Consider the following 23607-nt stretch of genomic DNA (forward strand, 5'->3'; position numbering starts at 1 on the left):
CCCCGACATCAGCCAGCGCATATTGGGAATGGCATAGGCATCGATCGGTTTTCTATCGCCCATTTGCTGGGAGTAAGGGCGCCCTCTGTTTGCGAGGTGCGCCTGCTGCTTGGGGCACAGGGTGGAGAGGGCGGGGCGACAGGGGATTCACTGGCTGGCTGGAGCAGCATCTAATAACCAACTCGCAAATTAAAACAAAATAAAAACAAAACAACAAACACGAAAACACCACACATCATGATACAGACTTATAATTTGCACTGATGTTTTTTTGAAATTCTATAGGTGAGCGCGAGAGCCCTCGGTGCGCCTGGTCGCTGCTGAAGTCAAAGTAAACTTTATTGTCATCTCCGCTACATACAGTCCAGTATATAGAGAGATGATGAGGCTCCAGTTACAGAAGTGCGAGTAAACAAACAATAAATATACACTTTAGGAGTAGGGGTAAAGGGATCAATAACAATTTAAAATTGAGGGAGTGTTCGCCCAGGGCGCCAAACAGACTAGGACCGCCACTGCACACACTCATCAGTCTGCTACACTTTAACACTGTGTGCAGATCCTGTTTTGATGTTTGACTGTCATCTAACAAATTTAAATAAATAAAACACATTTCAAGTGAAAACATGATTTGGTGCAACATTTGTTGGATATGGTTCATTTAAGACTGACAATTGCTTTAGTCTACCCAATGTCCTGTGTGTGCTTCCAACCCCTGTGGTCTGACATGTAGGAATGTGTTTGCATTTGTCTCCAAGATACAGTTTATCATAAAATGTTGCTGTAAGCAGACCTGTATATGCTAGCAGCTTGAAATCTGCATAGCTGTCGCATTTTAAGTTGAATATGTTTGCAAATAACTTTTCTCCAAAGCATAAAAAGGCAAGGCATTTTTAAGCTTTGACTTGCTCCATAAAGTTAGCAAAGCATTTTTATATCTAGTATCCTAGCTTTTTTTTTCAGTCTACCATTGCAACATCCCAGGAGGATCAACTTGTGCGAGCTCTGCTGCTGACTAAAAGCTCCAGCTCTGTAATATATAAGTGGTGATTAGAGCACATTGAGTCACTATGTACACATAATGTACAGGCTTGAAAATCAGATTAGAGGAATGCAGAGTGGCTAAAGTAGCTTGATTCATTATGAGAGAAAAAAAGCAACCCCGTTACAGATATAGGGGAATGGAGCTTTATTTGTAGGCCTTATTTTTACAAAATCCAACAGAAATGTGTCTTTTCAAAGATTCATCCATCATTCTTGTTATTACAGCTGCAGCTGAAATAAAAACAAGCCTGTGTGTCTATCATATGTCCAGAGAACAATATGATGTTTAGCATTTAAAATTTTACTACTATTTCATCAAAACTATAAAAGAAGTAAATAAGACAACAAGTTACTGTTAATGACTTTATTGATCTTCTTGTTAAAATTCTCAACAACAAATTAAATACAACATTACATCCATGTTAATTAAGATTGCAGTATCATAACTTTGTATTAGCAGAAACATGTGGACTGTGCCGTGAATGTGCTGTGCTCAGTAACTTTAAAAATTGTACCAGTTAAATGTCAAATACATGCAGATCCAGAATATGGAGGTCCTAGATGGCAAAAGTTAATCATATACAAGGTTAACATGCAATAAGTATTACAAACTAAAAAACAATATATATTAACCCTTTAAAGCCGGTCGGAGCGGGCACGCTCCGTTTTGCATAACTATTTTTAAATCCCGGTGGCACTGCAACCACGTAAGCTAGCGCAATAATTTTTTTTGCATATGAAACCGGAGGAGTTGTACGTACATCTTATGCCATCAGCTTGTCCTAGGTCACAGTTTCCTTCCACATATAGCTTTGCAAAAACTGCATAAAAAGCAGTTGCAGCAACAAAAACACAATATTCCAGAAACATGCTTTGCCGATCCGATCAGCTGTTTGTAACACTTCCTACGTCCATCAGCGTGAACTATTGCATGTCCGCCATGACCTGCTTGAAACCGGAAGTGACGTCATTTTGCGGCAATTTAGTTTTTTACCACTAGTTTAGGGCTCTAGTTTATGGGCTCAAATTGTGGTTATAAATATTTTAAAATATTTATTATAAATATTTTACAAGTACAAATATTTTGTTTGTTGTGAACTGAGTTTTGTAACCTCTAAACCAAATATCTGAAAATTTTATGTTTGTGCATCTATGGAAGAGAATTTGTGTCAATGTAAAAAAGATTTGTAATTGTAAAAAAATATTTACACATTACAAATTTGTTTTTTAAGGTCTGGTTACAGATACAAAGCAAAAAACTATATATTAAACTTTCAAGTTCCCTGGCTGTGTGTGACTTTCAACTTAAAAATTTTGACCAAATTTGTCTTCCTTTCAGCTGATTGGTCAATGTCAGGTAAATCACAAATTTAACAATCCAATCAGAGAACAGATGGGTTGGACTGTCGAAGGGGTGCTTTGCTGAGCTGCAGGTCCTGGAAGGGTAATATAGCTTGAAGCTGGAGGATTTCCATATGAATATTCATTATAAGGTAGGTCCCTTAACTTCCGGTAACTGTTGCAAGGATAAAGCTGTGATATACCAGAAATCCCATTATTACTTTAGTATTACCTAACACAAAGTCAGGGCTGACCTGGGACCTGTGAGTCACACTGCGGAGCATAAAGGCCCTTTCACAACGGCATGCGCTGCGCTCATCGCTAAATCAGAGCGAAGGATCCAAAATTTGTTGTGCTGGCCGATGCACTCTTTTGTTTTTTTGGGGCAGCTCTATGTATACTAGATGCACCTGCTCCTTGTCGTTTCAAAACGTGTATGTCTGACTTTATATCCTCTACCAGAGTTTGTGTTGTATTACCTTCAAATGTTCAATAAAGACATGTATTGCTCATTCATAATGAAGACAGCTTTGTAACTATCCCGACTAGTGAAGACTGTGTAATTTCCACAACACTGCTTTCCCCCTGAGGTCCGCAGAGCCATTAGAATGACTCTGAAGGTCCCTGTATAAGAACGCAAACCTGTGACAAAAAATTCACCAAACTCAGACAATACAAAACGTTTTCCTTTGTGGTGATGAAGGAAAACGATGGCACGTGAAAGTGCCTTTACCCTTCCAGGACCTGCAGCTCAGTAAAGCACAAGCTGCCACCAGTCCCCTCTGAGGCCTTCCCTAAACCATAGTGTCACTTCCTGATCATGCCATTTAGCATTGTGTTCTAGAAATGCTGATTAAATAAGACAGTTGTCCCATCCAGTAAAGTTAAAAATTGGCACATCTAGAGTAGATGGATCGGACCCTTCAGTCGATCCATCTACTGTTCACTGAAGTCTCATCAGAAATGATCTCAGTGGAAGGGTGCCTGTCAAGATGCCATTCTTAAGGAAGGTGAACAGAGAGAAAAGGCTGAGGTATGCCAAATTCTACAAGAACTGGACTGAAGATCAGTGGCAACAGGTCTCTTAGAGTGATGAATCCAAATTTAAAATGTCTAGTTCAAATTGTCAACAATATGTATGGAGGAGATCCGGAAAAAGGTACAAAGGTGGTCCACTATCTAATACCATCTGGAAAGCGTCTGATTGGCTTAATTTAACTGAATTTACAAGAAAACCTTGCCAAGACAATTGAGGCTGCTTTGAGGAATAAAATTGATTTGACAAATTACTGACTTTCAAGTTCCTTAGAAGACAAACTTTGTTTTCTCCTTATGTACTGTACTTCCATGTGTGTTTGCATGTTTCACTAAATCGGTGCAGCCATTTGTCATTTTCCTTCCAAATATATAAGAAATATAACATTACTCGCGATATAGGTCTCGATTTTGTCTTTACCACTCCTGATCTCTCCGTCTCACTATTTCAGATGGTGGTCAATCCAAGCTCCACGGTAGAGGGAAGCTCTCACCTTCCAGCTCTTTGGAAATCACAGAGGTGAATCGGGTCAGTTGCTCTGAGCTGAAGTGGTTTTCCCAGTCTCCAGCAATACCTGACAACAAAAACACGCCAAGCATGCAAAGAGTCACATAAACATAAAAACACCTGATGAGAACAGAAATTGACCATGGAAGAAACTCTGAAAAGACATCTTTGATAACAAATGCGTCCAAGTTGGTGTGTTGTGTTCAATATCACAAATTTTTCAACCCAGTCAGATGTGTCATAATGGGATATGGAAACTCACCTTTTCTTAGGAAAGGAGATTTGTCATGGTCCAAGTACACCTTAGGGATCAGACTGAAGTTGGACATGTTGTTGTTCTTCATGGTCTTGAAGGAACAATGTTCTGCTATCTTCTGAAGTACTTCTTCAGTCAGATTACAGCCCAGGAAATCAGAAATACGCCTGAGAGCCGCAGGCAGGTCCTGGAAGAAACACGCTTGTTATATAATGTGAAACAGTCTGTGTTTTTTTAAATTTGGCTTTTATTGAAAACTTATTCTCAAGTCATTTCATGAGCAAACTTTTAAAAGTCAGGGGTTTGAATGGTTTAAGTCACAATTTCAAGTTTTGGCAAGACATAAGTCTGGGTTTGTTTTGCTCAAAGTGACAAATGTGGAGGGTGCACTCCAATGTTCCCTCTAATTTTTCATGTGTCTGAGCAAACACACAAACTCCCTGAGCGGTCCCTTGGACCACTGTGAGCAACATTAGACGTGTGCACTGTGGTCACGCCAACATCGAATCCATCCAAGTTACATGGTTTATTAAAATAACCAAATTACAGCATTTATGTTAGACTACTTTTAATTAACTGCTTCAGCCCACTGACAATGAAAATTTAAAAAAAAAATCTTGTTCATGACCTGTTTAGTATGTTAACACTATTGGAAGTAAAAATAACTTGAACTCCAATTTTGAGAACACAACTTTCTTTCTTTTTTAAATAAAGCTCTGACTTGAATTATGAGTATGAGTCTGTGGTCTGGGAGAGAGTCCTGTAACTCTCTGTTGCACTTTTCACTTTTGAAATATGGGGAAAGCCAAAAACTGCGCTTACTACACTTCCGTAACATTGATTCATTAACGTTGAATTCTCTCGCAGCTGTTCTATTCCCATGTTGTTGCAGTATATTAATAACTAACCTCGTATTGTGGATGAATAATCTCAGTTGTTCTCCTGACTGAAGTTTGGCCCGTGTATAGCATCCTGCTATGCGATTGCATTTGTCCCTAACCACCAGAATCCCTCACGTTAACTTTTATCGAGTGGAAAAAAAGTTGGCGTTCATCCTCCAGCTTTACTGTGCTAATGTTATGCTAACATAGCTGTGTCGCTAGCAATCACGTAGCACAACATTATATACCAGGTAGTCCAACTTCAGTAACCCTGCAAACGCCACTGCTGTTTAGTTTTCTGTCTTCATTTATGTTGGAAGTGGTAGCAGAGCTGTACATTTTAATTAGTTTCAAAAATCTCTGTCAGAACATGGTATGAAATGTTTAGGTGTAAACTAGCGAGCTAACTTCCTGTTAACTTCTAACTCCGTTAAATTTAATAAATTCTGTTTTCATGGATGCATGGATGTTAAACTTAATTGTTACACCCGATAAAGCAGCAACACTGATGATTTAATTAAAGATGAAAGAATTTAGACCATTTTTAACTCTTAGTGTTTGTTTGACTTGAACCTGAAGAAGACGGAGTTTTGGACCCAGATTACTCCGCGAAGCTCCTCACTACGGCAGCCGTAATGCTCTGACAATCCATCCAGTGTTGCCAACTCCTCAGTAAGGAAAATCGCTATTGGCTGTGCTAAAAGTCGCTAGAAGTCGCCAAATGACGTCATCGCCTAATTTGCATAATTGGTCATGCTAATGTAATTGTAACCTACGCTGTTGGAGAGAGAAATAACATCGTGGAAGAGACATAAAGCCAGTAAAATAACGTCCTAAATGCAGTTAGAATTTATTTAGAACTACAAATTAAATTTATTTTAGCAATTATTGTTTTTTAATGTCACAAATCCAACCCTGCTCCTTTATCCAGGCCTGGACCGGCAAAAGTGACCCGAAATTGGCACTCTGGTGGAGTTACTTTGTGTGTGAGAGTGTTTGTTTATAAGTAGTTTTAAACCTTGTGATCCACAAAACAGTGTAACAGTAAAAGAAGAACTGACTGCGTTACAGTCAGTGTGGGAGCAGCGGCTTCGCTCATGCGCGATTCATTTGCCGTTTGGACGCACAGGTGTGAACGTCTCCTGCCCTGATAGCAGCTGGGGGAAGACTATCCCTTGCCTGTGAGCGCTTTGGCACGGGTGAGGTGCCCAAGGCAGCACCGCTGCTTGTTGAGAGTAAGAGCGATACGCGTTTTTATGTCAAAAAGTCGTCATAAATAAGTCTCCAATAATACCAGAAAAAGTCGCCAGATTTGTCGCTAGTCGCTTTTTAGAAAAAAAGTCGCTAAGGGGGTCTGAAAACTCGCTAAATATAGCGACAAAGTCGCTAAGTTGGCAACACTGAATCCATCAAGCAGTCCGGTTTACCAAAGTTGTACTAAAACATTTTTAACAGATTTCTGTATTCCCAAATCGATTCAAGGTCAGTAAGCACAACCAGATTTCATACATAAGGCACAGTCTCGATTTTTGAGAAAATTAAAGGATTTTAAGTGTGCCTTATAGTGTGGAAAATACGTTATACAGAAAAAAAGAATATATCGTGATATATATCGTTACCGAACATGCTTCAAATTATATCACGATATGAATTTTAGGCCCAGCCCTACTATTGACTACACTACACAAGATTTAGAATAGAAGAGAATAAAATAGAATAATCCTTTAATTGTCTCACAAGGGGAAATTTGGTTGTAACAGCAGCCAAAAAGACACATATACAAACAGTACACAGGACACAGGACAGAAACATACACAATTTTTTTTTTTTTTTTTTTACATATTTACATTAAGGACAATTTGCGCTAAACGTCGCATATCACTCACCTGGCAAAACACTGCGGTCACTCCTAAAATTTCCCCCCTTCCTAAACAATAAATGCCATGTTGCCATATCATTTTTGATTGGTCAACATGGTACATTTTTCGACCAATAGGAAAGGGTGGGGTTTTTTTGGTTTTGTTTTTGCTCACAGGCTTTCGAGCATTTTCCTTATAAAATCCGTTTTTACTGTTTCTTCCGGCAGTAAATATAAACAACAATAGTATTCAGGAACAAAACCAAAGATTGCATATCTTTTTATCATAACTCTGGTTTTACGTGGCCTATCAACACAATTTAAAAACTGGTATAAAGTCCACACTTTTTCCGTCAATTGTTTCGTCTGTCCTGCTCACATCTCCAATGGTTGTACACGTTGTCATTAATGTGGCTTCACTCCACATCAGCCACGCCGCTTTGCTAGCTAAAACACCAGTGTCGGCACATAAGGACGCTGTCATAGCCTGTCAACCACATTGATTAGCTGCGAATGTAAATCACATTGTTGGCTGGACTATGGGATATGGTGGCATTGTTCTAATCCCATACGGGAGCAGCCAGTCACTTACTGACTAACACTGCAAAACAGAATTGTTAAAGTTTTAATTTTAATTTCAATTCAGGTTAGATTTTTTTTGTGCGCAACACAGATTTTCTGTGCGCAGAGACCGTGCCAGCAGTGCGCAATTGTGCACGTGCGCAGCTTAGAGGGAACATTGGTGCACTCAGGCCTTTAGGTGGAGCATCAAAATCTGTGGGAAAATGTGTCTCAAAACTAGGGGTGGGAATTTAAACATGTAAAATAATTTATTAATATAATTTAAATAAAACAATAACGCATTTCAATGCACAATTTCCTGGAATACCGACTACACTGCTGCACACATCAGATGTACAAAAAGGGAGAAGAAGAACGCGCATTGTTAGGACTGATTGGAGGCAAATTTCATTTCAAAAGACTAACGAACAGAAGCCTTGATAAAAGCATGGTTTTATGCAAGCTGTCCAAAAAGGAGTTTCCGTACCACCGAAGCACCTCAACCTTACGGTACCATCCAAATGCAAAACATGTTGCAGGAAGCACAGAACCTAGCACTGGCAGTGCCAATAAAAGATATGAACAGTCCAAATTTGATGAAATGACTGGCCTCAGAACCAAAATTAGTAAGTCAATATTCGACAAACTTACCAACTCTCGCATAAAAGGATTGCTCTGGACTGTAGACTACTATCAGTGGTAGAAGATAGGGGGTTAGAAAATGTGCTACAGTTAGCATCAGGTGATCCAACTTTCAACTGCTGTGCCGAAAGACTATTTCAAGTAATATTAACCAGCCTTATGATACTGAAAGGCAAGCAAAATGAGATGCATTACAGACACCCCTGTTAATATTGAGAAACTACACCAGGAGAAAACAAGACTGGGGGAACAGAAAGAGCCACTCATACAGGATGTTTCTACACGGTCAAATGATGGTGTAAACCATGATGTTAAAGAGCAGCACTAAGGTGACTCCTGTGCGGATGGCGAATTCAGTCGACTGCTTGTTTCAGATGCGAATTTGGCTCAATGATCCGTTCTAATTTTCCTGTAGGAGCTTAATTACTTTCGGTGGGATGTGCTCAGTCTCCAGCGTCGTCCAAAGTGCTGCCCAATCGATGCAGTCGAATATAGGCCGAAAGTCAATAAAGACGATGACCGTCCGTTTCCCACATAAAATTTGCTCCTCACCTGGCAAATACTGAACATCTGGTCACAGGACCCGCGGTGAGGTCTGAAGCCGGCTTTCTCTTCGCGGTTCGTTTGATCGCAATGTTTCTGCAGGCATGATTTAATTACCTTCATGAAAACTTTTCCACTGATCAAGAGCAGACTGATGCCGCATTAGTTTTGGTATTCTCGGTTGTTGCCTTTCTTGAAGATTGGGATAATGATGGCCTTCTTCCGTGTTCTTGGAATCGTCTCTGTGCGCCACATTTTTTTGCGGAAGGTGCACTTGTTGGAGAAGAACATCACCGCCAGCCTTGATTGATTCCGCTGTAATTGCATCCACACCAAGCGCTTTTTACATTTTTCAAAGTCCGGATGGCTGTCTTCACCTTTGCCAGGGTCGACTCATCATCGGACCATCGGGGTCTCTGCTGCTCGTGGTCCTTGTGGCTCCGTCCAGCACTGTAACCGCTCAGTTGATGATCGTACAAAGGTGCCATCAGCCTTTCAGATGTTGTTGATTTGGTTTTTCTACTCAGGCATCAGAGCATTCGATAAATGGTGTGGCACTCATGCTTTGAGGCCACTTCCTCCAAGTCAGCCACTACTTGGTTACGTCCTTGTTGAGCTGACGATATTGTTTAAAGTCGACCAGCTTCACACATTTTGCTTCATCTACCATATCGAGACATTCGTCGGATATCTACGGCTGTGTTCGGCAGCGTGTGGGATGGCACAGGTCTTTGGCGCTTTCCATGATGACGTCTGTTAGGTTCAATATTGAGGAGGGGTAGAGGAGGTAATCAACTTCCATAATAACAACACTGGTCCGGCCGGGTGGAGTCAAACGATGATTTTAATGACACGCGTGGGAAGACCGCCCGCTGTACGCAGACAGCGCCGATCCCCGACTTACATAGCATAAGCAGGTGTTTTATACCTTCTGGGCTTAAATTTACTACACCCCTAAACGTCACTCAGATACAGTTCATACATAGGTTTCAAAACCACAATGACTTAAGACAGTTTAAAAATAACATTGTCTCCGTCTCCACAGCAGATGCTTCCTGTCATCCTTCTGACTTTCACTTCCCGTCTGGAAAACCCTGCAAGAAACTGTTCCTCTTTTTGCAGAGACAGCAAGAAACTGTTCCTCTTTTACAGAGACAATTTTAGAGTTACAAGCAAACATGATTAACCTCTCACCTATAAATGAGATAAAGTCTACTGTGTGTTTGTGTCATCATGAACTGCACTCAGTTTCAACTTGTAACCTTTTCCACCAGACAGAAGGCCAGCACGTACACATTTCAGATTATAACAAGCATTCAAAAGCATTTAGGATTATAGATTCAACTCAACAGTTTAGAGTGGTTATAACTGCACCTGTAATAAAGGCTAATTGGGTACCAATATGTTTAAACATCTGAATACAATATCAATACTGCAGATTGTATTATTAATGCAATGGTAATGATGATGATGATTAACAATAGCAGTAAAATATATTTCTAATCCCCCACATTCCCTCTCTTGAGGGTCACCACACTTTACGTGTGTCATTGCAATGACCCTCTCTAGTAGTGTTCTGGCTCAGCAAATCAGACAACAACATCATGTCATCTAAGTGGTCCAGTAATAAACGTCAGCTCCCCCTTAAGAACACTCCATGCATGAGATTAGGTTTTTTCTGGGTCCCTCTCTTGTGGTCCATCAGGCCTCGGGTCTCCAGGATCCTCACCCCTGTGGTCACCGAGATGTCCTGCAAAGGGAACAAAACACCTTTTCCTACGCCTCCCTAACTTATCATGTTCATCAAGTGTTCTCTTTATTCAAACTTGGTTCAACCTATTATGTCTGGGACTCTTTAATCAAAAGCATGAACCTAATTATCTTTTGACTTATTAACTATTATTTATACATATTCTTCAACGTTACTCATCTCAGTACTCATTTTTTAACACTCTTAAAGCGTTGCTTTCATGTCCCTGCATATGTTTCCTGTTGCTCGCTCTATTTTCCCTTATCTGATCATCAACATCTTATACACAAAACTGTCGCTGCTGCAAGGGCCTCCACTCTAACCTAAAAGTCACCTTTCACAATAGATCACAAGAAAATCATTATAAGCACCTATTCTACTAACAGATCAAAAAGAAAACAACCATCCATCCATCCATCCATTCGCTTCCGCTTATCCTTTTCAGGGTCGCGGGGGGCGCTGGAGCCTGACAGCTGGGAAGAAAACAACCATTTTAATCAATTAAGTTTAAGCATATAAGCAATTACTCATGCATAAATTTCATCATAGCTAAACGCTGCCTAGAAACAACTCCTGTGTTAACACTAACTTCATTTTAAAACTCACATTTCCTGTGTCATAACCTGTCGTTGATATAGCATCTTTATTTCATTTTGCTCCTCTATAAACTAGAGTTAACTTCTACAGTGGCCCCCTTTTGTTAATGGCCCGAATTATATCAACAAGTTTCTCCTCTTTCAGCCAGATTCAGTTATAACCTAAATGAATTTCAGGTTTATGGATTCTATGTGTTTGTAAGCATGTACGCCCTTTATGCTCCAAGTCTCCCCCAATATATCAACTGAGACGTCGCGCTCAGTGAAGCTTATAACCTTCAATAGACTGAGCCACAACTCTTTAATTAGCACAAAATGCAATGTGTAAAAATCATTTCTACGTATAAGCTTTCTCCTCTATCCTAAAAATAAATCTATGTAATATCTGTATGTGTAAGCCTACATTATAACCACTTCTAGAAATCAAAAAGAAATCAAACATTTTCTACTCCTACAATCTTCACTAGTTTCCCCATATCTTCTATTCCCACAGTTTCCCTTAAAGTTTTGTACGCTGCTTCTTATAAACACCGGCATTTTATCTTCTAAACAGGATTCAGTTCACTTTAATCCTCTAACCTTAACATAAAAATAACAATTTCTGCTTCAGTTTTACCATATCTAGATTATCAAAAAACTCCAAAAGTTATAACATGATCCTAAAACCTATTTTATACCTTAAATTCCCCCTTTTTTGACACATATAATGTGTCAAACTAAAATGCTCAACTAAAAATGCTTCACCCAAGCTTAGGAAATTAAAAGAAAGAAGTTAGTCATCCCAACTTTGGTCCAGTCACACAAATTCACTCACATGCATTCACACCAGGTTTTTGCTGATAGTGGAGACTCCCGCGCAAGTAATCAGATTCTCCACCCTCAGCAACATGAGCTCATTTATTTGTTTTATTTTGTTTTTTAGGAAAATAGTTCTTTATGCTTTTGGACTGGATTGAATCGCTACAATCCTTTTAGACAGGGACTTACGACCTGATTAGGTCCCCACAGGTAGCCTTCTCCTCAGCCAGTTGTAATCTGGAAAGCCCACCTTATATTTGCTCTCCCGAGAATTTGTCAGCGCTGTTATTCACTGTTGCAGGCCTGCTTAGAACGAAAATGAGAAAAAGAGAGCTGAGTATTAGCTCATCAAAACACAAAACAAAATCACCTGACAGGTTTTCTCTAAGTGCACTGTTACAAAAATAATGGGCCCCTCTTAGACATGTCCATGTTTACTAAAACTCCCTCTATTAAAAATAAAAAACAAAAACAACCCAAACCTAACGAACAGAATAAACCCATCACCACAACAACCTCAAAAATCTTAAACACACAAAAGTTTTGCCACCAGAGTCCTGACACTCCCAGGTCAACTGACATAATTTCACCTCCTCAATACACCGAAAATCTTTAAAACCACACAATAATCACCCCCTTTATGCACTGTAACATACTTAGATTCAGCATAAGATATAAACCCAATACAACAAAACCTGTTACTTTACCATTATATTTCACCAAGTAATCCTCTTCAGTCACACACACACACACAGGAAGCTTCTCCGTCACCACTCACTCCAGCTAATTTGCATACTGAGTCATATCTCAAGAAGTTGCCGTAAGAAGAGAAATACATGTTTAAACATTACCACATTATTGAATCACTTTCATTTTCTTTCTATGCTAATCACTTGCTTTGATCAATCAGTACAAGAGTACTCCCAAGTCACTCTTATAAAACCTACTTTAATCACTTTTCTTTTTCCATACCTCACTCCCTCTGTCATATAGCTTCTTTGAGTCATTCCTCATCTCCAAGCTCTAAGTGTATTTTATCAAACATTCACACCATTTTAACACTCATACAAGTAACAAGCTGATTTTCATTGCGTATGTTTATGTTCTTAGCCAGGTTTACTCAATGTCTATGCATTAATCTTCATGAGCTTGTCCTTGTAAGGTTAATGCATTTTCTGCTTGTGTATGTGATTTTGCATATGTTGCTTTTTGCAGTGATTCCGACTCCTTCACAATTCTCCACTTAAGCAGTCAGTTTTCTCTTTCCCCAAATTTGCTAACCCAAATTTTAATTTCCCAGCTGAAATAACAGCATTCCTGGTCCTCAGACATAGGTCAGAGCTTGCTTGTCAGGTTCAGGGACACATGACGCCGTGAACAATTCAACCAGAAACTTGCCTTAACATGTCCAGTGATGTTAACCTATAACTTTCTTCCGACCGCTGCATGTGGAAAATTGATCCAGGTCTGCTTTGCCCCTGAAGAAACACAACTGAGACATTTTCATTATTATCATGAGTGCTTAAACTACCCGTTTCTCTCTCTCTGGTCAGAAATACCACTTATGTCATGTATGTAAGCATGTTCTTCATTGCATATGTATTCATGTTAATGAAGTGTAAGCTGCTTCTTCATTGCATTTGTATGTTATAATCAGGTTTAATTCATGCGTCTTTTCACTGAGTGCTGCATTCAAACTATCTCACTTCTGATTCTCTCCAAAATAATTTCACATGTGACAATTTGTGTATGTGTGTTTTCTATTTTCTGTTTACCTCTTTGTTGTGATCTGGTGGACATCTCTAAACCATCATGAGTTCAGGCTTCAATTTCAACCCAATTATACCCTGTATCCTCGCAGTTGAACTCATCTGGGCTTCACCTCTCACCGGTCTCCGTCTTCTCTTCACAGTGTCCTGTGTTGTCTTGAAATCTCCAGCAACTTTAGTCCCAAGTCAACTGTTTGCTGCTTCTCTGTTTCTTCTCTGTTGATCTTTTCAGTATTTTCCTTTTAGATCAAGTCCCAGCCTGGCAAAATATCACATTCAGTGCCTTCAGACAGTCATGTCACACTGCTCTTACCAGCCTGCAGTTCACCGTGCATGTTTTCATCACGTGGTTTCTTCTTCTCTGTTGACCCTTTCAGTCGTCTCTTTCAAGATTGCTCCAAGCATGGCAAATATGCTGCTGCTGGTGTCGTCAGTCGTCGTCAGTATTAATGGTTCAGTTGCACTGTCTTTTGCCTGCTGTTAATTCTTCAAGTCCACGATGTTCTGTCGGTCTTCATCAGGAGATTAACTGTCCTTTGAGCTTCTTCTCAGGATGGGGACAAAGTGAGAGGTCAAGCTATAAAATTTAAAGCCAAACCCTGGCCTGTTTTCCTCCGAATTCTGTTAATCTATGGTTTTGCCGCTGTACTCAAGGTTCCAGGTTGAGAGAAGTCCACCTCTTTGACACACTAAAGCATACAATTAATATCCTTTTCATTTCTTTTCTTAAAACCTCCATTTGCTTCATCTGCCTAGAGTTTAACTCGTCTGTTTCTCTCTCTGGGTGCTCCCTTGTCACAGTCAGTTCCTTTTATGGGCATGTAGAGATCCTGTCACACACACCATTTCCTGTCACACATGCAGCCATATTTTCTGTTCCTCTTTCCTATTTTACAGCCTAATCAAACTCTTTGGTTCTACTAATTCTTGATCTAAAAACAATGCACCCTTATTTCACGCACACTGCTCTTAACTATACTAAATTCTTTGCATTTGTCAACGTTCACATCAGTCTTCAGCGTGCTCAACAGAGCTCTTTTCAGACATCAGGAATCATCTGACACACACCGCCTTTTCTCTCAAACTTCCACTTTTCACTCACTGTACTATCAACTTCCGTAGTGCTTTTCTTACTTATTATTTTTGTACAAATCACACCCAATCACTCAAAACCTGCTTCTCACAGCATTCACACACTTAAACTGTGACAGGAAGTTGAGGAATATAACTCAAAATACGCTTTCCTAAGAGTATTTTAGACATGCTTTTCCTAATCAGAAAGAGCAAGTCAAAGAAAAACCATTGAAACCTCTATTAATTCTCACAGCACACACAAGAAATTAAAAAAATGAAACACACCAGCATTTATTGCTGGAGAGAGGTTACTACTGAAAGTAATATGTTAGACTTAAGCATATACAATGCACTCAATTTATTTATATATATATATCCAAACTCAGTCAATTACTATACATCCACTACGGCAACTCAAAACTTTATTTATAGTCCTCTAATAAACATAAATGGTGTCCTAAACACATGCATTCAACAATGTTTGTAGCAGTATTTATGAAACCAACTATGGTTTAAGCAGTTCACTGCTTATTAATTTGCATTTTCACATTCACACACACACAGTCTAAAAATAGCTCCAGCACAGACTCAGCCTCCTTTCACACAGAGATCTCTTATTCTATATTACACAGACGTCTTATATTACAACTGCACAGATTTTTAGGCCTTTCAGCACCTACACAATTTCGGCAAATTTAACCTAACCGCCCAGCGGATAAACTCTATCAGTTTTTTGCGATCAATTCACCAGTATCAGACTCGAACTGTTTCTGGCCTAATCTCTAACATCCCTAACTCAATTTAAAAGTGTCAACCAACCCAAACTTTGCCTGAAGCTCTATTTTTGGCATTTCACAGCCAAGGCTTACCCCGAAGTTTTAAGTTAAAGTTACACGCCCGAAGTCCAACTTCTGCTGGCCAAAAAAGCGCAGACTACCGTTCCAAACGGTCAGGAGACTCGAACTCCTAGCTATTTTGGAGGTTCCCAAGTTCTCCCCGGTTGCCAACCGTACTATCCCTATTCGCCGATAGGTCAAGGCCGAGCGTCCTTGGCCAGGAGGGAGCGTCAACTCCGAGAACTGCGCCTCCTAGTGGACTCGAACCACCGTCCTTAAAAAATTTATAATACTTTAAACAACAGTCCACACCCAAAACAAGTGTATGACTGCCCCAGGTCCAACCTGTCTGACCAATTTGGGACTTGAACCCATAAAATGACCAAATTCCCTAAATCCTACGTGAGACTCGAACTCACTTTCACTGTTTTCCTTTTCCTTGGGACTTGAACCCAGTACTTTTACTTATAAACTTTATCATCATTACTTCAACCACAATTCTCATGAGATTTTCACCAAAATCAAAACAGACATTCACCAGTAATTTCAGTGAGTAGACTTTAATTTTTTCATGTCCAATTTGGCACGCTTTGGAAATCATTCAACAGGTAGTGCCTTACCTTTGGATAAGCCGGCTTATGCCCACTCACTTTGACCACTGATATTCGTGCCTGCCCGTCTGACCACCTCGGACCCCGGATTTCTCTGTCCACACCTCCAACTCACTCTCCCTCCTCAATAACCGGACGAGCCTCCCAAATGTTAAGGTTCAATATTGAGGAGGGGTAGAGGAGGTAATCAACTTCCATAATAACAACACTGGTCCGGCCGGGTGGAGTCAAACGATGATTTTAATGACACGCGTGGGGAGACCGCCACTGTACGCAGACAGCGCCGATCCCCGACTTATATAGCATAAGCAGGTGTTTTATACCTTCTGGGCTTAAATTTACTACACCCCTAAACGTCACTCAGATACAGTTCATACATAGGTTTCAAAACCACAATGACTTAAGACAGTTTAAAAATAACATTGTCTCCGTCTCCACAGCAGATGCTTCCTGTCATCCTTCTGACTTTCACTTCCCGTCTGGAAAACCCTGCAAGAAACTGTTCCTCTTTTTGCAGAGACAGCAAGAAACTATTCCTCTTTTACAGAGACAATTTTAGAGTTACAAGCAAACATGATTAACCTCTCACCTATAAATGAGATAAAGTCTACTGTGTGTTTGTGTCATCATGAACTGCACTCAGTTTCAACTTGTAACCTTTTCCACCAGACAGAAGGCCAGCACGTACACATTTCAGATTATAACAAGCATTCAAAAGCATTTAGGATTATAGATTCAACTCAACAGTTTAGAGTGGTTATAACTGCACCTGTAATAAAGGCTAATTGGGTACCAATATGTTTAAACATCTGAATACAATATCAATACTGCAGATTGTATTATTAATGCAATGGTAATGATGATGATGATTAACAATAGCAGTAAAATATATTTCTAATCCCCCACACCTCCAAAACTTGTTGCTCTTTGACGTTGACATCTTTGGATGGCACCAGTGCACCGAAATGGCTGGATAATGCTATTTGAAATTCTGCCTTGTAAGCGGGATCTGACAGGCATTTCCAGTTGAGCTTTGCCAATGGGTGCGATTTGCATTTGGCTCTTTGTAGTCGAAGATTTATCACGGAAACAGGAGTCAATCAGGATGTAATCCAACATCGCTGAGTCATCACCTGTTGGATTTTGCCATATGAGTTGATGTTTCTTTGGATGTTAAAATTGGGTGTTTCAGATGATGAAGTTGTTGGTGTTGGCGAAGGACAAGAGGCGTAAACCGTTATTGTTCATTACACCATGTCCAAAATGACCCGACCCTGTGCTTTCCCACCCAGTCCGATTGAATCCAACGTGTGTTGTAGTTGGTTATAGAAATTGTTCTTGGCCGGGTCTGGATTTGTCTCTGTTGGTGTGTAGATGGTAATGAGGCAGGTTTTGATGCTACCATTGATGGTGAGCATTACAAGGCGATTGGAGATTGGCTGGAATGAGACAACAGTCTTGACTGCGCGACGGGCAACCATGAAACCAACTCCTGCTTTTCGTTTTTCTCCACCCGAGTAGTAGAGTGCCATCTGGTCATCGTTGAGTGATGGTTCGACGACCCTGTGCAACAGGGCTCTGAGTTTGTACAGAGCAGAATCCATCATCAGCGAGACAGACTCCCCGCTGCAGTGGTGGTCCAGTCAAGCAGAGACCCACCCACAGCTGTCTGGCCTGGCCTGGAAGTGATGACGATGATGATGGTTATGCATTTAACTGTCACTTGCAATGTTTCATGTACATGTTACCTGTAGTGAAATGGGTCCCCTTCTAACCATATATACACTGCAAAAACATCACATTGGGAAGACAGGTCAGAGAGCGGTAGGATGGTAAGAAGAACAATGAAATGCACAATACATGAAGGGAGAGGAGGAGAAAAGCAGATTGAGCTCCTGAGAGGAGAGCAGTTTGAGAACAGAAAAAAAAGCACAAAGCGCATGAATCTTCATACCTTACAACATAAAAACAGATAAAAGCACAGTTACTTTGTCTAAGTAACTAGTTAAAAAACACAGACAGTATGGAGTACGTAGGTATTGTGAGTCCAATGGGTTTGTTATTTTTTGCACTAAAATAGTCGATGATCACACTGTTTTAGCGGAATGTACAAAATAATTTTGGCTAAGGTTACTCAGAGTTTAAAGGTGACACTGGTCAAATAACCTTTTATATTTCTGCCTTATTTTTTTAAGAAGAAAAACTGCCCTTTATGTTGAAATCTTTATCATTATTATTGAAAGACAATACCATTTTGAAAATGTACTTATAATAGTATTTTATTTTTAAGTCTGCCCAATTTTGGCCAGGGATACTATTTTTGCTTCTCTGTTTTGAATTGAAATGCAGTTTAATCCCTCCCCCCCTCCCCCCAGAAATTAAGAGCTTGAGTTTACAATTTTCATGTCCATGTCTATTATTTAGTCTGTCGCCCACTAAAACCCTTTTAAATTAAAAAAAAAAACATTTGCGCTTTGAGGCACATTTGCTTGTGCGATTAAATGTGATTAATCAAGATTAATTCATTAATTACTAGAGGTGGGAATCACCATACATCCCACGATACGATATTATCACAATACTTAACGCACGATACGATGTTATTGCAATTTTTAAAAATGTTTTGCGATATTCAGATTCTTTACATAAAGGTCAACTTTATCAATATTCATTTTATCTAATAACAAAGTCTCACACTCAGTCTTTCTCTCATTTCAGTCAGTCTTATTGTTGACAAACTGAACGGTTTGTATTACAGTCTAGTCCAACTTACCATCTAGTACAATTATAGCTATTCTGAACTATGAAATTTGTGAAAACTATGCAGCCCCTTCAGCAACTGAAGAATTTGAAAGTAAATTAAAACAAAATATAATTTTACATTAAATAAAAAAGTTTTAAACTTAATTAAAATAAAACATGTCTTAAATGAAAATAAGTAAACTGTCATGTTTATTGCTGCCATAAAAAAAGTTAAACACATTTGGACAGTGAAGGAATGTCAGGATTCTTGCTCAGGAAAAGGATCAACATGCTCTGAAGTCAGAGCATGTTCCAGTCCACATAAACTTTTTTTGTAACAAAATATCGATTTCTGCTGTCCCTGTATCGATACATTATTAGCAAACAAAATATCACGATACTACACAGTATCGATTTTTTCCCCCACCCCTATTAATTACAAAACCTCTAATTAATTAGATTAACTTTCTTTTAATCGAGTCCCACCCCTACTCAAAACACAATATTAATAGATGTAGGTAAGTAACAATGTGTTTTCCTGTTTCATATTGTGGCGGGTCAGGCCTGTTTGGGTTTTGTTTGACAGCTATGTTCTGTTGTTCCAGGTGGCAGCGTTACGGTTGCCATGGTGACGCGCTCTCTCTGCGACTGTGGGTTTCCTGGGTGAGAGAGCGCTTTTTTTGTTGTTATTGTTGTGCTAAGCTAATAGGCCTAAAGAATGTAGCCTTATGGCAGTGTAGTCCGTGCTGCAGGGAGAATGGACTGCCATACCTGTTATGTGTCTGTGAGCGCGAGGAGGGAGAAAAATGTGAGTGGAAAAGTACGAGCTGTCACCGAGCAGAAACAATAATAACCACTGCAGCCAAGAAGAGTGCCTGACGAGCCCAGTTGTAAGTAAGCTATTAAGACTCGAGTGTACACTGTGTTCGTGTTTTCCTCCAAAACAATAAGTTCCGTTGGAGCAGCCTTTCAACGCCTCTCTCTGTCTCTATTTTTCGGCTACGAGCCCGACACGGAACCGACATATTAGCCAGAGGTCCCTTTACTACGGTTCGGAGCCGCGGACCTTCAGTAATAGTAATAAATCACACAGCAGCAGTACATTCATGCAGTTGTAAAAAGCATGATAATATATTAAGTAATCCAAAGTATTCAGAATACGTTACTCTCACTGAGTAACGTAACGGAATACGTTACAAAATACATTTTGGGGCATGTATTCTGTAATCTGTAGTGGAATACATTTTAAAAGTAACCTTCCCAACACTGCCTGGGGCACAATCTTCCCCAATCATAACATTGCAACCAGGAAGCAGCAGAGGTGAGTAAAAGGCTGAAAAAACTATTTTTTTCTATGAGGTTCTAGCTGACTACTATGATTTATATTTGCAAAAATTCATGTTATTTAACCAACAGATTTGTATATTGATATAGATCGCTTTCTTTACTTGTATATTGTAGGCGAATGCCGTAGTGACAAGTTGCAGGCTAAAGTTGAGCAAGACAACCACAAATACACACACAGCTAACAACACCTGCTCATGTAATTCAGCTGATGACCTGATAATGAATAAAAGTTTCAACAGTCCTCCAATTACTTTCTGTTTACTTCAATGCACAATATGACAATTGAAAATATAACAAGAGAAAGTGTGAGTTAAAATATTTATTCTGTGCAGGTAATGGCAGCTCTCTGTTACACCTGTCTCTCATAGTGTGCACGCACACACTGACAATGCAGTGCACTATGAAACACTGCATCTGGTAGTTTAGTCAAAAAAAAAAAAAACCTCACATGAAATACTTTCCTTTCAGTGAAAACATTGGAAGTGTTTTTACCTGAACCATTTCTTCATATGTAATGTACATTATTCTGTCTCCCAGTTCACTGTTTCTCCAACTCTTCACGTGGTCTGTCCATTTTCCAAACAGCACTGCAAATAAAGCAGACATTGGCTGACCAGTTACAGATCCAACCACTATTGTGATAGAACTTGCAAATATTGATTTTCTTGCATGTCTCCTCTTGTGCATATGTGATCTCTGACCTTTGCCCTCAAGAAATTTATCCATGAACTCATCAAAGGTTCCTGGATCCTCAAGGAAGCCGGCCATCTGGTGGAAGTAGTATGAAGACACCATGATGTCCTTTGGGTTCCTCATGACGTAGATCACCTACAGCAGAAAGAGTGCAAAAACATACGTGTGTGTAAAGTCTCTTACACAATCAGGAACACATTGGGAATATCACACAGAGTCAATACCTTTGCTTTGGAGGTACAGAAGGAAGGGGGCATGAGGTTGTAGGGAAAATGTGAGACCAGTGCCCGTGGAGATGCCAGCTTATCCACCACCCGTGCCAGGTGTTTCTCTTCCAGCCATGGGACTCTTTCCCAGTTAGGAATGGTATGTATGGGGGTCAGATCCCCCCCATTCAGCACCAGTGGGAGAATCTCCTGCATCCAGATTGTACCTGAAGAAATAGCAATAAAAAATAAATGAGTATGAGCTACAGGTCTTCAAGTATAACTGCATAACGGGTTAACAGAAACAGTAGTGGGAACCGGTGCTTAGTATCAGGAACGCTTGTGAAAATCGGTCTTAGTAAATGTGAGCACAGTTTGTAACTGCTCTCCAATTAAAGATCCTGCACATCATACACACACATGAGTGCCAGGTGCAGTGCTTTCCATCATCTCAACACACTCTTTTCACTTGTTGGTATATTTCATCTTTGTCATTAACCACAATAATCTGCTGGACATCCTTTCTACCTTGTCTGGACTAGCCAGTTGTTAGAAGCCTCATTTTCTTTTCTTAGTGTGCAGCCTCACATACAACTCATTATAAACCATTTCCTTTCGTAAGCGCTCTCTTTGCTGTATGACAAGCTCCCAGTACTCAAGTCTTTCTTCACTTTGGATACTTTCCTGTAGTTCTTCTTTTCACAACAAGTCTACTTGTTGTTTGGAAACTATCCAGAGGACACATTCTGGGCAGTTTTCCCAGACATCTGATAACCCTTGCCTTCCACCCAGAGCTATCTTAAATCCTCTCTGAACTCTGTGCAACATTCTTTGCTCTTCAACTTCAGCGACTCATCTGCCTAGCTACATTCTCACCTGCCACTACCTTGCAGACTCCCATTTCCTTCAAACTGCACATTTTATACACTTTTATACATCCCTCTATGTTCCTCCCTCTTCTTGAAGTACGTGTTCACCACAGCCATTTTCATCATTTTTCACAATATCATAACAGTTGACACACGGCTTTGGAGTGACTGGAAAGACTTTGCATAACTCTTGCATAGTGCACAGTATCTAGGCTTACTTAACCACATATACAGGTTTATGCAGTCTCTAGCCTTCAAAGGCAAACTGGTAATAGTGAACATTCAGGTTGAGCAGCAAACTGTTCAAGGACGGTGTTGTGCCAAAAAGTGATTTCCTGCCAAAAACTGATTTCCAATGTTTCTGTATATTGTTTATGTGTAATATCTTTACGTATGTTGGTAAACAGACTTTGGTGAACAGGGTTTACAAAGGGGTTATATATAGAATTAAAAAATTATCTGTTTTTCAAGTATCTTTACAACTCTGTGTTATTGTACTTACATTATAACCAATCTGGTCCATTATCCCCACTTAAAATATTTTTACATAACTATTGTAATATTTGCTGCCATTTCTGCTGTCCTCTTGGCCAGCTTACTCTTACAAAAGACATTTTTAATGTTAATGACATTTTTTTAACTGCATAAATAAAGGTTACGTAAAAGTCACTGCCAAAAACTGATTGCGGCTTCTACCTTGTTACACTAATGTTGTTTGTGGCTCAAGATAAGGGATGCATTTGACATATGTTTCACATATTATAGGCCAACACTTATAGCAGTTTAAATACGAGCAATCAGTTTTTGGCAAATACCGGAAATCAGTTTTTGGCACAACAACTGTTGTACAACAACGGCGTACAATTCACTCGCGAACCTCATTTATTTTCACCCTCACCCGCAGACTCTGCGTGCTCTGTCTGACACCACTTACACAGACAAATGCGCAGGTGCAGCGTCTATCATCAAATATTACCGTCACAAAGGTTTAGTCATCAGTTTTCCGTGAAGTAAAAGCCGCTTGAGTGTTTTACAGAAGCTCTCACCTGACTTCGGGTATGTAACAGCCAGGACGTCGTCGTCTTCAAACTTGAATCCCTGAGCAAACTCCAAACTCTCATAAGAGTGAGTTTCCTTGGGCACAATCAGTCCGTGATAGTGCAGGTACATCTCCTCGGAGATCGACATTTTTCGAAGTATGCAGAGAAAGTGTCGCTGTCAGTAACCGTCTTACCTCCCCGCCACGTTCACGTACGGTGGGAAATCACAGAGGAAGCGAAAATGCAAATCAAACAGTAAATATTTACTTTCCTCGTACCCAGTGCTTGATTCCTTAAACATCTCCAAAGTTATTTATTATGTTACTTATGACCTCAAAAATACTATTCAGACTAATAGCAATTAACTGTCCCACAATCTTGTCGAATAAAGTAATAGCCAGATTTTACAGGGTGAAATGAAGGCAGCACGTGATGGCGCCGTATTTACAATTAGGTTTTGTTCGATACAGCAAAAAAAAATATATATATATATTAATATCAGGTCAATACAGGGGCACTATCGCTGATATTAATACCGATACTGATACTTTTAACTTATAAAGCTTATGTAGAGGAGAGACGTGTGTTGTGAGTTATGAGATAAAAC

The 23607-nt window shown here is 39.8% G+C and overlaps 1 protein-coding gene across 2 annotated transcripts; it reads right to left on the reverse strand.

The window, feature by feature from the left end:
- Positions 1–1393: 1393 nt before the first annotated feature.
- On the reverse strand, positions 1394–23199 carry LOC148100485 (sulfotransferase 2B1-like). Of its 2 annotated transcripts, XM_087848082.1 has the most exons (6): positions 23007–23199; positions 21110–21318; positions 20894–21020; positions 20685–20779; positions 4191–4371; positions 1394–3995 (listed from the first exon to the last, which is right to left on the reverse strand). In XM_087848082.1, the coding sequence occupies exons 1-6, from the start codon at positions 23146–23148 to the stop codon at positions 3880–3882; spliced, it is 870 nt and encodes a 289-aa protein (XP_087704208.1). In that variant the 5' UTR covers positions 23149–23199; the 3' UTR covers positions 1394–3879. The 2 variants fall into 2 exon arrangements, with proteins under 2 accessions (XP_087704208.1, XP_087704207.1); XM_087848081.1 differs by having other exon boundaries at positions 20685–21020.
- Between the last annotated feature and the right edge of the window lie 408 nt (positions 23200–23607).

Source organism: Neolamprologus brichardi, chromosome 11 (genome assembly GCF_056152115.1).
Source record: "Neolamprologus brichardi isolate AB-2024 chromosome 11, ASM5615211v1, whole genome shotgun sequence".
NCBI lineage: Eukaryota > Metazoa > Chordata > Actinopteri > Cichliformes > Cichlidae > Neolamprologus > Neolamprologus brichardi.